At 43.6% G+C, this 15,109-nt stretch overlaps 1 protein-coding gene across 3 annotated transcripts in view; it reads left to right on the top strand.

Annotated features, from left to right (window-relative positions):
* ZCCHC2 (zinc finger CCHC-type containing 2) overlaps positions 1-15,109 on the top strand; it is a 266,990-nt gene that overhangs the window by 65,007 nt on the left and 186,874 nt on the right. For all 3 annotated transcript variants that reach the window (XM_030207585.1, XM_030207595.1, XM_030207577.1), the window contains exons 3-6: positions 3,239-3,315; positions 6,743-6,814; positions 7,513-7,625; positions 8,940-9,034. In XM_030207585.1, the coding sequence (XP_030063445.1) occupies positions 3,239-3,315; positions 6,743-6,814; positions 7,513-7,625; positions 8,940-9,034 (357 nt within the window). The remainder of the gene's footprint in view (positions 1-3,238; positions 3,316-6,742; positions 6,815-7,512; positions 7,626-8,939; positions 9,035-15,109) is intronic.

The following is a 15,109-nucleotide window of genomic DNA, read 5'->3' as shown; positions in this document are numbered from 1 at the left end:
TAAGTATTTAATCCCTCTGGCAAACAAGACCTAATACTTGGTGGCAAAACCCTTGTTGGCAAGCACAGCGGTCAGACGTCTTCTGTAGTTGATGATGAGGTTTGCACACATGTCAGGAGGAATTTTGGTCCACTCCTCTTTGCAGATCATCTCTAAATCATTAAGAGTTCTGGGCTGTCGCTTGGCAACTCGCAGCTTCAGCTCCCTCCATAAGTTTTCAATGGGATTAAGGTCTGGTGACTGGCTAGGCCACTCCATGACCCTAATGTGCTTCTTCCTGAGCCACTCCTTTGTTGCCTTGGCTGTATGTTTTGGGTCATTGTCGTGCTGGAAGACCCAGCCACGACCCATTTTTAAGGCCCTGGCGGAGGGAAGGAGGTTGTCACTCAGAATTGTACGGTACATGGCCCCATCCATTCTCCCATTGATGCGGTGAAGTAGTCCTGTGCCCTTAGCAGAGAAACACCCCCAAAACATAACATTTCCACCTCCATGCTTGACAGTGGGGACGGTGTTCTTTGGGTCATAGGCAGCATTTCTTTTCCTCCAAACACGGCGAGTTGAGTTCATGCCAAAGAGCTCAATTTTTGTCTCATCTGACCACAGCACCTTCTCCCAATCACTCTCGGCATCATCCAGGTGTTCACTGGCAAACTTCAGACGGGCCGTCACATGTGCCTTCCGGAGCAGGGGGACCTTGCGGGCACTGCAGGATTGCAATCCGTTATGTCGTAATGTGTTACCAATGGTTTTCGTGGTGACAGTGGTCCCAGCTGCCTTGAGATCATTGACAAGTTCCCCCCTTGTAGTTGTAGGCTGATTTCTAACCTTCCTCATGATCAAGGATACCCCACGAGGTGAGATTTTGCGTGGAGCCCCAGATCTTTGTCGATTGACAGTCATTTTGTACTTCTTCCATTTTCTTACTATGGCACCAACAGTTGTCTCCTTCTCGCCCAGCGTCTTACTGATGGTTTTGTAGCCCATTCCAGCCTTGTGCAGGTGTATGATCTTGTCCCTGACATCCTTAGACAGCTCCTTGCTCTTGGCCATTTTGTAGAGGTTAGAGTCTGACTGATTCACTGAGTCTGTGGACAGGTGTCTTTCATACAGGTGACCATTGCCGACAGCTGTCTGTCATGCAGGTAACGAGTTGATTTGGAGCATCTACCTGGTCTGTAGGGGCCAGATCTCTTACTGGTTGGTGGGGGATCAAATACTTATTTCCCTCTGCAGAATGCAAATAAATTCATATACTTTCCACAATGTGATTTTCCGGATTTAATTTGTGATGTGCTATCTCTCACTGTTACCAATAACCTACCCTTCAATTATGGGCTGCTCATGTCTTTGTCAGTGGGCAAACTTACAAAATCAGCAAGGGATCAAATACTTATTTCCCCCACTGTAAGTGACATAGTGAATGCCAAATGGACTGTACTTTGTTTGCGTGGTTTCTACAGGCAGTGGATCAGGGATAAAATAGTATGTGTGTATGTGAAAGCAAATGATACACATGCTCTTTTCTTTCCACACCAAACTTAACATCATCCACTGAAATGTCTGTACCCATCTAATCGTAAATGGGTAGAGAAGAACTGTTTTCAGCTGGGCCGGTTTACTAGGGAAAAAAAGCTTTTGAAAACCATCCACTAAAGTTTCCCCCCCCCCCCCCCCCCCTCCTCTCTATTTTCAGCACCATATTTTAGCTATGCAGACCTTTGAAGCATTTCAGCTTTGTTGACACCTTGACTGATTCCACTGGAACTGATGTGTCTGCCAGTTACTGGCAGAGGTGAAAACACATGGAAAATCATTTTCCTAGTTCTAATGTTTTGGTTTTGCTGAACAATTTACTCTGGAAAAAAAATATGGGGGAGAGGGAGGGGGGGGGGTGTACAGGTTTGTTTTTTTTTGTGGTTGCTGTTTTGCTTCCCCTTCCCTTCAGCATCTTCCCTCAGGTCCAGCCACTCCTTTTTCCAGCATCTTTCCCTATCGCTGGGCCTTAGCCTTCTGTCCACTGACCAGGTCTGTACGGGCCAGAAACACACAGCAGTGGTGCTCCCTTTCTCATGGTATCTGGGCTATGGAAGCCTTAATCTTCAGCAGTTTACAAGGGGGAATCTCGGGGGTTAACAGAATTCTGCTTTCCATGCATCTGTGTTGTGCTTGTCACAGAAGGGACTGTGGGGTGAGGGGAGGAGTTCTAATGTCAAACAGCACAACAATGCCCATTTAATTTACAGCTAATCCCAGCAGTATGAGTCCAAGCTGTCATTTTCAGGAGCAGTTTAAAAGGTAAAATCAAATGACATGAAAAAAAACCCAGTAGAATTCTGATTTGTCTGTAACCACCAGCTGAATTCCTTTAGGTTTTTTTTTTTTTTTTTTCCTCCTCTTCCCCCCTCCCCCCCCCCCAAACAGCAGGAGCTTCATATTTAAATCTGTCTTCACATAATGTGTTTGAATGGGGTTTTGAAAAGCTGAATCATTCCTATATATAGTTTTGCTTTATATGGGTCTCTAAACAGGGCATCTCGCAATATTTTTAAACAAATATCAGTATAGCAGTACAGTAAAGCACTGAGAATATCAGGGCCATGCCTAGTGGAGGAGGGGGAGAAGTTGGACAGGGATATTGGGCCCTGCACATCAATCCTACTCCACCCCTATGTAAGATTATTTATTCCTTTCCCTTTCGCCAGCAGAAAGAGAGGAGCATGTCTTGCAACTTCTACCATCTCCTCTGCCAATTTGTCTCATAGGAACAGCCATATATTAAGATGGGTTGGAGCTGACAGAGAAGGAGGCAAGTATGTGTCAGATGTGCTGTTGCTGTTCTTGTCAGCTATAAGATGTGGTGTGGAGCCAGAAAGCACCTGGGGGGGGGGGGGGGCAGGAGAGAGGGAATGAACAGATGGAAAAGGATTGTACCAGAGTGTATGGAGAGTCAGTGTTGGTGATGGGGGTCCCCCAGGCTCTGTATGCCTCTCCCCTACCCAGTGTTGGATCTGAAGAGTATGACAACAAATGGACACTTAGAGATTGGGATAGGCAGTTTTAAATAAATGAGCTTTGCTGATTTTCCCCAGAAAATTGCAGAGTAGGGTAACACCTGTGATGTTAGGAGGAAAGTAATTTGATAAGTACAGTGCAGAGAGCTAACCTGTTTTAGGGTACAGGCTAGATAAGGCTTCTCTTGTCTCTGTCCTATGGAATGACATGTCTGTTTTTTCAGGGGTATACATTGAGAAGATAACACTGAAGGGGATGCAGAGGAAGAGAGCTGAGAAAAATTTGGAATACACTTTCAAAGTAAGTTGCATGACCAGTCTATTTTTACATCTGGTGAGTCTTTGGCCATAACTTAGTTGTACAGTGAGCACAAAAAATTATTTTTTTTTTTAGTCTGGACCCACAGAAGTATTCGGTTTGTCAATAGACAGGCCATGGGCAAAACAGTGTCTGAGTAGGGATGGGTAGCCTAATTAAAAGATGGTTATTGCTGATATTCCAACTTCTGCTAAGTATTGTCTTGTGTTTGGTGGTGGGTGATAGTGCCAGTTTTCAGCTTTCTTTTTGTGCCAAGCCTGAGAACAAAGTATTAAGTTTGACATTTATGGCTATCAAAGGAATATGGAGTGCTTCCAGGTGCATTACTTGGCAGTGTCTAGTAATTGTGTGTACAGTACATGAAATGTATTTCCTCCTCACCCTGGCCTATTCAGTTTCCTGAAGTGAGGGAACTTAAGGGAAGAAATCCTCCAGATTTCATGTGCAGAGGCCTTTAGGTAACACCATTGTCATAGCAGCCCTGGCTCCTGGTGACCTCCTTCAGTTCCTGACTTTCCAGGATTATAAGGAACACCAGGACTTAAGATCTGCAGACATGTATACTTCTGTCATTTATCCATAAACAGTAACCAGCTTCATATATCAAAATGGCCTGAGTTCCCACTAGTCTTAGTCTCTTATATACCCCCATCCATCCATTTCCTCTTGCTCTCTCACATAGCCCTCACTCCCATAATATTAATGGGGCTTGGGAGCCTGCTACCTATTCTCCCACCTTACTTTCTGCAGCTTGTGTAGAAATGGTGGTTTTCCTAGCTCCCCACCACAGTTAGGCTCCCTGTAAATATAAGCTGTGCAGTGTAGGAACTTCACAGTGGCCTTGCAGTTTTAAGTCTTGTGAAACTTGAAACTGTGAGATTACCTTGAAGTTTCCTTACCATGTGGCTCAAGCTTAGAGAGCTGAATTGTGATGGGGGACTAATGAAAACCACTATTTGTTTGACAGCACCACCAAATAAATGAATCTTTCACGGGCATTAATTCTCAAAACTCAGGGTACAATTTTTAGGCACCCTAGCAGGCTGGCACCTGGGTTTTGTTGAGCCCTAATATGTGTGTTACATAAATCCTTCCTAAAGGGGGCTGAGGCACATTAAAGTACATAAAATCATAATAAAATAGCTACAGATAAAGACCATACGGGCCTGTCTGGTCTGCCCATCCACATAGACTGCAAATATTGGACAGATATAAAAAAACCAGAAAATTACCTTAGCTTGTAGTAAGCCTTCTCCAAAAACTGAAGGTGTAAATGAAACCCAAGCAGCAAATGTCTTTCAGGGAAAAGTATATATTCCAACAAGTATATACTGTGTGAAACTATGAGGGATTAGACCCAGAGGCAAGGTTAGAAAATATTAGCAGAATGGGTAGTGAGTGCATTCATCCATCTCCCAGGGAAAGTATTGAAAGACAAATAGTAACAGAGTTCAAGAAAACTTCTGATGAATTCATAGGATCCCTAGTTAACAGAGAAGTGAAGGGAGCGCCACAGGTTTAAAGGTATTTTTTTTTCTGTCCCTAGTGGGCTCAAGATCTAACTTTTTGTACCTGGGGCAATGGAGAGTTAAGTGATTTGCCCAGGGTCACAAGGAGCTGCAGTGGGAATTAAACCTAGTTCTGCAGAATCTGCCCGCTGCACTAACCATTAGACTGCTCCTTATGTAAATTCTGAAGTTAGTGCTATTATGTTATGGTAGAATTGTCTAGTAGGTCTTGAGTGACTTTTTAGGGTTTTGTATTGCTTCACAATATGGATTTGGATTTAGCTCGTGCCTTTCTCAGTAGTAGCTCAAGGTCAGTTACATTTAGGTACATATGTATATTCTGTTTCTGGGGGCTGACTGGCTGTACCTGGGGCACTGGAGAGTGAAGTGACCTGTCCATACAACAGTGGTATTTGAACTCTGGCTTCCCATGATCTTGAGCATGCTCCTCTCTAACCTTTAGGATACTGCCAATACAAATAAGCACGTATTCCAAACACGTTTGGTAACTCAATAAACTTCATGCTAACATATTTGACACCACAGGGTTTCTGTTAGTGATGTTGAATCTCGCTGTTCATGTGGCCAACAAGATGGTGCTGGACTGGAGGGGCTCTAGACTGACTGGGAGCCAAGTGTTAAAGTACCTGTATGTATTTTCAGAATACTGCAAATATTCTGTTTAATATGTTGTATTATTTTGGTACATTTTTCTCTCTACCTTTTGGCACATAATTTCTGGAGTGTATTCAGTGTGCATATTGCCATCATTAGTTATGGTACTCTGGGGATCAGGAGTTGAGAGGCTGCTAGTTGCACCAAAGTGACACAGTGAAGGGGTTGTTCCCTTCTGTTTTCAAAAGGGACCCATTGTCCATTTACTGCTGTCACCTTCCTCCAGGGATTTTAACTTGCCCAGCCATTCCCCATTGTAGTCTCCCCAAATATCCGAGTCACTGAACACCTGTGATCCCACTTGTTCAGAATGCTGCAGCAGGGCCAAAGGAAAGAAAATTAAATAACAATTCCACCATCCTGTTGCTTCAGCATATATGTATTTCCACTGTCGTTGCACATCAGAAATAGGTATTTTTAAACTTTTTACCAACTCTGGTGGTGTCCCCTTTATCAACCTCTATATGGTGGAGGAGTGGCCTAGTGGTTAGGGTGGTGGACTTTGGTCCTGAGGAACTGAGTTCGATTCCCGGCACAGGCAGCTCCTTGTGACTCTGGGCAAGTCACTTAACCATCCATGCCTGCCACATTGAGCCTGCCATGAGTGGGAAAGCGCGGGGTACAAATGTAACAAAAATAAAATAAATTATGGTTATGTATGTTTCGTAGTAAAGGAGCAGAAATTGGGGGTGATGTGCAGAGAGCTAATGCTGTCGCTTTGGGAGTTTTACAGCAAACATGGGTCCTGCATATCAACTGATGTATTTAATGTAAATGTAGGATCTACTTGCATATTTGGAGTGGAGTAGCCGCCTAGTGTTTAGAGCACAAGTCTTGACATCCAGAGGTCCCCGGTTCAAATCCCACTGCTCTGCTGTTTGTGATCTTGGGCAGGTCACTTACCTTGGGTACAAAATTAGATTGTGAGCCCTTCCGGGACAGGGAAATACCCAGTGTATCTGAATGTAACCCACCTTGAGCTATTGCTGAAAAAGATGTGAGCAAAATCCAAATAAATAAACAAATGTGTGGTTAAATGCAGTCAGGAGTAAATATGTACATAGCTGGAAAAAAGGAGAGAAGTATCAAGTTTTCAGCCTCCAAATTGTATGAATACTTTATAAAAGGGCAAATATTTATTGCATTATTAACTAAAGATTTTATTCTAAGGGCAAATAACCTTATTTAAAAAAAAAAATTTTAAATTTCTCTCTGTCTCTCTGCAGGTAACCTGGTCTGATCTTTCAGTAACGTCTGTGACCAAGACGCACCAGGAGCTGCTGGAATTCCTCTTAAAAGTAAGTGTTGGGCCTGAATGTTGCTTAAAGGGGCTTCTTCAACCCCCATTTGCTAAAATGCAGGGCATACATGGATCCTATGATGAGAATATGGAGGCATGTCAGGAAAAATGTAAATGCTTCTCATTGATGTGATACTGCGTGACCTCCATTAGACAATTGTGCTCTGTCTGCTTCTAGTGATATTAGCATTGTGTTGAGAAGGCTGCTGCCACAGCAGGTGTGCTTATCTGTGGATTTTCTACAAATATATGGTAGGAGGGAAAGAAATGTAAAGGAGTGCTGCCAGGTTGTTAAGGAGCCACATGGTTCTCTGCCTTGCTAAAACCGATAGGTTCCACAAGGTAGGCTCGTGGAGAAGTGTGTTGACAAAGGAGGACATAAGAAAAATACAGCAAGTACAAACATTCCATCAACAGAGTTTCTTGAATCTGAGTTTGTCCATCAGCAAAGAGAACACAGTCAGTGCTTAGAAATGTATTTTGAATAGCAGCAAGGAATCTGGTTTTGAGAGAACTAAGGAAATGAGATGGCATGTGTTTAAAGAGCAGTGAATTTTGGAAGAGTAGAAAAGCACTCCTGGTTATGTTAGCTTTTTGTTACACACTTTCAGACAGAGGAAAATTCATTTCAGTTGTCACATGCTGGAGTGGTGTCTGCATACAAGTTCTTAGCATTTGTCTCTATTTTTTGACTAGCTTCCAAAGGAGCTTTCATCTGAAGCATTTGACAAGACCATTCTTAGAGCACTAAACCAGGGATCCCAGAAGAGGGAAGAACAGTGTCACTCGGATCTGGAGCCCATCGTACGGTAATGACTATTAGAGATGCGTCTAGTAATATTAGTGTTGCACTGACTGAGAATTTCACAATTTTGTTTAAGGCTTTGCATTTAGTTGACGTGGCTGAATAAACTAAAAACCCCTCATGTATGCCTCAGTTAAATGTAAAGTGCAGCCACTAATAATTGTTCTGTCACTTATCTTTTGCTTTATATGTAGTTTGAGGGGGAATAGTCCCTTCTGTATGTAGCTATCCTATGATCACACTTGCAAGGAATTATATCTGGTTTTGTATTTTAAAAAAAATGAGGCCAAAATAAGACAACCTCAGCCTACAAGTTTTTATTTGCATTTAAGTCGAGAAAATTTGATAAGTAAAAGTAAACTTTATCAAAGAAATTACCCACATACAAAACAGAAAAAAACATGGTGCATCAGTAACCTTAACCAACAATTGAGGAAAAATACAAAGTGTGGGAAGGACCAAATGAAACAGAAGGGGGAGGAAGCAAAATTTACCTCAAATTTTCACTTTCATTATACCCCTGGGCTTGCCTTTGCATAGGAGCATTCCATGTAGCTTCTTCCACAGCTAGACACCCCCCCCCCCCCCAAGATAAATAATGAATGCTTACAGCTATCATTACCAGTCTACACCTGTCCATAGGTACTGATTTGCCAAAGGAGGAGAGAGGCCTTGGTGCAGGCCCTGGAAAGAATACAGGGAGTGCTGTGATTTAAAGGTGATAATCTGAGATAACAGGAGCAGCTACTGCTGCCAGGGCAGTCTTACCTGCTTTCAGGAGCCAGGTGTAGCCAATGGAGGCTGAGTGCATCTAATGAAATTCTAGTAAAGGGAAGTCTTACAGTGAATAAGCATGTTTGTGTTAAAAAAAAAAAATAAGAAAAAGATACCCCAGCTTGAGTGTGTAATACTCAACAATTTGTTTCTAGAAAGAAGTCTTCTTTCAGAACAGATGAGTGCTAGCCAGGATCCTGGATTAGAATGAAAAAGACAGAACAATCTTATTATATCAGTGGTTTAAAGTTAAGACTTGGGGGAAGGAGGGTCTGTCTCTTAAAATATATGTGTGCACGTATATATAGAGATATATACGTGTATATGTATATACATACTTTTTTCTACACCTTTAGTCTTAATGGAGTGGAGGAGTAGCCTAGTGGCAGCTCCTTGTGACTCTGGTCAAGTCACTTAACATTGCCTCAGGTACAAATAAGTACCTGTATATTCTATGTAAACTGCTTTGAGTGTAGTTGCAAAAATCACAGAAAGGCGGTATATCAAGTCCCTTTCCCTTAATATAACTCTTTATTGTACTCAGGCAGCTGTTTTCATCTCCTCCGCAAGCCTTTCTACAAAATCCACAAGTGCACACCTTCTTTCAATCATTGTTGCCAGAGTCTTTGCATCCTCAAGGTAAGGTAATTTCTGTTATGTAGTTCTAGCTAAGTGGACACACTTGGAGTCGACATATGCTGGCTAGAGAAGAGTACAGATTATTGTACTGTGATCATGCTTTTCTCCAAGGACAAGCAGTACAGTCTTCTCACATGTGGGTGACATCACCGACAGAGCCCTGGTGCAGATGCTGCCCAGAATTCTTTTTTTTTTTTTATTTTTTTTTTTTTATTCAAGAATATCAAGTATACATATATCATAAACTTGAAGATCAGAAAAAAACATTCAAATATCCAAATAAAAGGAAAATTAAATCCATATTTAGTCCACAATATTTAAAGAGTCAAGCGGAAATAAAGAGATTAAAAAATAAAAAAATCTAGGCAGAAACCTGCAGCCAGTTCGCTTTACTCTAATGGTGGAATGTCAGGGCTCACTAGTACACCAATACCTTTCCTGGCTTTAATAAAATCATTAAATTGTTTAGCTTCAAAGAAAAGACATTTTTTGACTGATATGTAATTCAACATTTAACAGGAAATTTCAATATAAAAGTGACACCTAATGCCAGAACTCTAGGCCTAAGGGCCAAGAATTCTTTCCTATGCTTCTGTCACCTGCAACAAATCAGGAAATATACGTATAATAGAACCTAAAAATTGATCATTAAAATGACGACAATTTCAGAACAAAATCCTTAGTGTTCCAAAGTGAAAGTCACTAAGAGAGTTGTCCTAGCTGTTATAATCCCCAGAGAACTTTCCAAAAAAGCTATTAAATCCAAATTGTTTGGTTCATATCTCTTCTCTCAAACTGGAGTAGAACTTCCAGGCTTCATCCCTAGTGTTAAATATATAGTCCTTATGAGAGGTGGGAAACTCTGAGGGTATCTGTAAAACCTCATGAAGGTATTTATTCACCATCTCCATAGTGGAAACAATCAGAAAGCTGGGAAAATTGAGAAATCTCAAATTCCATAGTGTTCCACAGATCAATCCATAGACTTGTAGGTTATGTCCCTCTGCCAGCAGGTGGAGATATACCAAACCTTTAAAGTTCTCTCTATGTGGTCTTGTGCAGCTGCCTTAACCTCCGTATTCTCTCTCTCTAGCAGGTGAAGGAGAGTCATACCTGTGCAGCTGTTACTTGATCTGACACCTGTCCCATTCCCCAGGTCGAGTAGAGCCTGGTTTGGGGTTGAGGTTTTCCTGAGTTGGAGTTTACCTAGTGTTGCTAGGCCCCTCTCTCTCCTCCCCCCACTGACCCCCCTCTGTCTCTCTGGGCTGTTGTGCCTTGGACGCCTGGCTCCAGCTTTCTCTCTTGCCTCTACAAAAAAAAAAAAAAAAGGCAAGTGGCAGCTGTTGAGAGAGAGAAAAACTGTGAAGGAGTTCTGTGCAGTGGTTGGGAACAGCAAGAGGGAAGTCAGGTTTAGTCAGCCCTCAGTGGAATCCGCATGACGATCCGAGAAGCGCTGCTCCCAGTGTGGGAGTCGGAGAGCAGCTTTGGGGGGAGTCAGTAGTTCATGTTTGCGACTGGTCGCGCAGGGACCTCGGCAAGTCGGCATCAGCTTGGAGACCAGCTTCGGGTGAGAGTGCAGAGGCACCGGAGACTGTTTTGGCAGAAATCCCGTGCCTTCAGCGCGTGCTCCTGGGGGGCGTCATTTTTTCTCTCTTGCCGAATGCGGCCTTAGCCACAGTTCCAACTCCATCTGATAGAGACTGGATCGCTGGGGGAAGCGGTAGAGGTTTCAGGGGTGGATAATGCCCTATTTTACCAAGTTTGTTTTATAAATGCACAAAGCCTTTTTGTTAAAACGCACGGGGGAATCTCAGGTCTCTTCTATGTTGTCATCCTCCCAGGGGTCCCTAGCTATTCCTCCGCCACTATTACCTAAGCGGCCACGTGTTGAGGCTGTGCGGGATTTGGATGAAGCCTCCATGCCATTGGATGCAGAGGATGGAGTTGGGAATATATTGCACTAAATGAAAAATTAGATATAATAGGCATCTCTGAGACCTGGTGGAAGGAGGATAACCAGTGGGACACTGTCATACCGGGGTACAAATTATATCGTAGTGATAGGGTGAATCGGATTGGTGGAGGGGTAGCATTGTATATTAACGAGAGCCTTGAATCAAATAGATTGAAAATTCTGCAGGAAACAAAACACTCCTTGGAATCACTGTGGATTGAAATTCCATGTGCAAAGGGGAAAAGGATAGTGATAGGAGTGTACTACCGTCCGCCTGGCCAGGACGAACAGACGGATGCGGAAATGTTAAAGGAAATCAGGGACGCAAACAAACTGGGCAACACAATAATAATGGGGGATTTCAACTACCCGCATATAGACTGGGTTAATGTAACATCTGTACACGCAAGGGACATAAGATTTCTTGATGAAATCAAGGACAGCTTCATGGAACAGCTAGTTCAGGAGCCGACAAGAGAAGGAAAAATACTAGACTTAGTCCTTAGTGGTGCTCATGATCTAGTGCAGGGGGTAACGATACGAGGGCCGCTTGATAACAGTGATCATAATATGATCGGTTTTGATATTGGCATTGAAGGAAGTGAAACTAGGAAATCAAGTACGCTAGCGTTTAACTATAGAAAAGGTGATTACGACAAAATGAGAAAAATGGTGAAAAAAAGACTGAAAGGAGCAGCTCGCAGAGTAAAAAACTTGCATCAGGCGTGGATGCTGTTTAAAAACACCATCCTGGAGGTTCAGGACAAATATATTCCACGTATTAGAAAAAAGGGAAAAAAGACTAAACGTCAGCCGGCGTGGCTAAACAGTAAGATAAAGGAAATCATTAGAGCCAAAAAACAATCCTTCAGAAAGTGGAGAAGAGAACCAACTGAAAGTAACAGGATAGATCATAAGGAATGCCAAGCCAAATGCAAAGCGGAGATAAGGAGGGCAAAAAAGGACTTTGAGAAGAAATTAGCGTTGGAAGCAAAAATACATAGTAAAAAATTTTTTAGATACATTAAAAGCAGGAAACCGGCCAAAGAGTCGGTTGGGCCGCTGGACGAAAATGGTGTTAAAGGGGCGATCAAGGAGGACAAAGCCGTAGCGGAGAAATTAAATGAATTCTTTGCTTCGGTCTTCACCGAGGAGGATTTGGGGGGGACACCGGTGCCGGAAAGAATATTTGAAGCGGGGGAGTCGGAGAAACTAAACAAATTCTCTGTAACCTTGGAGGATGTAATGGGTCAGTTCAGCAAGCTGAAGAGTAGTAAATCACCGGGACCTGATGGTATTCATCCCAGAGTATTAATAGAACTAAAAAATGAACTTGCGGAGCTACTGTTAGAAATATGCAATCTGTCCCTAAAATCGAGTGTAGTACCGGAAGACTGGAGGGTAGCCAATGTTATTCCGATTTTTAAGAAGGGTTCCAGAGGAGATCCGGGAAATTATAGACCGGTGAGTCTGACGTCGGTGCCGGGCAAGATGGTGGAGGCTATTATTAAGAATAAAATTGCAGAGCATATACAAAAACATGGACTGATGAGACAAAGTCAGCACGGATTTAGTGAAGGGAAGTCTTGCCTCACCAATCTAATGCATTTTTTTGAGGGGGTAAGCAAACATGTGGACAATGGGGAGCCGGTTGATATTGTATATCTGGATTTTCAGAAGGCGTTTGACAAAGTGCCGCACGAAAGACTCCTGAAGAAATTGCAGAGTCATGGAATCGGAGGTAGGGTATTATTATGGATTAAGAACTGGTTGAAAGATAGGAAGCAGAGAGTAGGATTGCGTGGCCAGTATTCTCAGTGGAGGAGGGTAGTTAGTGGGGTCCCGCAGGGGTCTGTGCTGGGTCCGTTGCTTTTTAATGTATTTATAAATGACCTAGAGATGGGAATAACTAGTGAGGTAATTAAATTCGCCGATGACACAAAATTATTCAGGGTCGTCAAGTCGCAGGAGGAATGTGAACGATTACAGGAGGACCTTGCGAGACTGGGAGAATGGGCGTGCAAGTGGCAGATGAAGTTCAATGTTGACAAGTGCAAAGTGATGCATGTGGGTAAGAGGAACCCGAATTATAGCTACGTCTTGCAAGGTTCCGCGTTAGGAGTTACGGATCAAGAAAGGGATCTGGGTGTCGTCGTCGATGATACGCTGAAACCTTCTGCTCAGTGTGCTGCTGCGGCTAGGAAAGCGAATAGAATGTTGGGTGTTATTAGGAAGGGTATGGAGTCCAGGTGTGCGGATGTTATAATGCCGTTGTATCGCTCCATGGTGCGACCGCACCTGGAGTATTGTGTTCAGTACTGGTCTCCGTATCTCAAAAAAGATATAGTAGAATTGGAAAAGGTACAGCGAAGGGCGACGAAAATGATAGTGGGGATGGGACGACTTTCCTATGAAGAGAGGCTGAGAAGGCTAGGGCTTTTCAGCTTGGAGAAGAGACGGCTGAGGGGAGATATGATAGAAGTGTATAAAATAATGAGTGGAATGGATCGGGTGGATGTGAAGCGACTGTTCACGCTATCCAAAAATACTAGGACTAGAGGGCATGAGTTGAAGCTACAGTGTGGTAAATTTAAAACGAATCGGAGAAAATTTTTCTTCACCCAACGTGTAATTGGACTCTGGAATTCGTTGCCGGAGAACGTGGTACGGGCGGTTAGCTTGACGGAGTTTAAAAAGAGGTTAGATAGATTCCTAAAGGACAAGTCCATAGACCGCTATTAAATGGACTTGGAAAAATTCTGCATTTTTAGGTATAACTTGTCTGGAATGTTTTTACGTTTGGGGAGTGTGCCAGGTGCCCTTGACCTGGATTGGCCACTGTCGGTGACAGGATGCTGGGCTAGATGGACCTTTGGTCTTTCCCAGTATGGCACTACTTATGTACTTATGTACTTATGATGGCCACTTTTCCGGGGATTCCCTTCCAGTGACCTCTGATATTCTTGAAAAGGGGGATTTGCCACCGGTGAAGGGGATGACCCCATGGCAGCATGACTTTAGAAAGAATGAGCTCCCGGCCCTTATCCAGGTGTTTGAGGTTTTAAATATTTCTTCCCCAGAGTCCATGTCCAGAATGCATCTGCTCCTTCCATTATGTCAGGATCCCTGAAATCCTTCCATATTCACGAAGCCATGAAGTTCTAATCGAGGGCAGCCCAAAGCGAGAGGTTCCCAGTGATGGGGCCCTGGTCCATCCCCTGCCAGTCATCGGGGGATGACTGTTCCATTTTCAGGGGGAATGGGCCGGGGTTACTTCAGACGATCGTGTCGTGGATGTCATCTGAGACAGCTACAAACTTGAGTTTGCACACCCACTGGCGGATTTATTTGAAGTTGCCCTGCAAAGCGGCTGCCAAAGTGTTGGCAGTCTGGAGACTATCGCCGAGTTGGCATGTCTGGGGGCAGTTCAGCCAGTACTGCTGTCAGAGTGCGGGCTAGGCTACTGTTCCATTTACTTTATGTTGCCCAAGAAAGGTAGGTCTGTTCACCCCGTTCTTGACCTCAAGTTCATAAACAAGGCATTTTGGATTCGTTATTTTTGTATGGAAACCTTGTGTTCCATCATCACGGCTGCTCAAGCGGAGGAGTTTTTAACCGCTCTTGATCTCAAGACATTCCACATTCCAATTTGGCCTCACCAGCGTTTCCTCCGTTTTGCAGTTTTGGGTTAACCTTTTCAGTTCCAGGCTATGCTCTTCGGGCTTGCCATGGCACCCAGAACCTTCTCCAAGACCATGGTGGTCATAGCGGCCTTCCTCCAGAAGGAGGGGTACAAGTCCACCCTATCTGGTTGGTTGATTGGTTGATTCAGGTCTTATGAGGAAAGTTTGCGGGCAACGGACAGTAATCACCACCTGCGGTTCCTCAGCTTGGGTGATCAATTTAACCAAATGCCCCCTTTTTTGCTTGCAATCTCTGGAGTACCTGGGGTGATTTTCAACACTCGGGAGGAGACAGTGTCCCTCCTGGCAGCTCTTAGGCTACAGCAACAAAGTCAGATAGAGGGCATCCTGCGAGTTCCAGCCCCCAAAGCATGGGACTATGTGCAGTTTTGAGCTCCATGGTTGCCACATTGGACGTGATTCCGTGGGCTAAGATCC

The sequence above is a fragment of the Microcaecilia unicolor genome, chromosome 1, assembly GCF_901765095.1.
Source record: "Microcaecilia unicolor chromosome 1, aMicUni1.1, whole genome shotgun sequence".
In the NCBI taxonomy this organism is placed as follows: Eukaryota; Metazoa; Chordata; class Amphibia; order Gymnophiona; family Siphonopidae; genus Microcaecilia; species Microcaecilia unicolor.
This window is presented reverse-complemented; position numbering and strand designations above follow the sequence as displayed.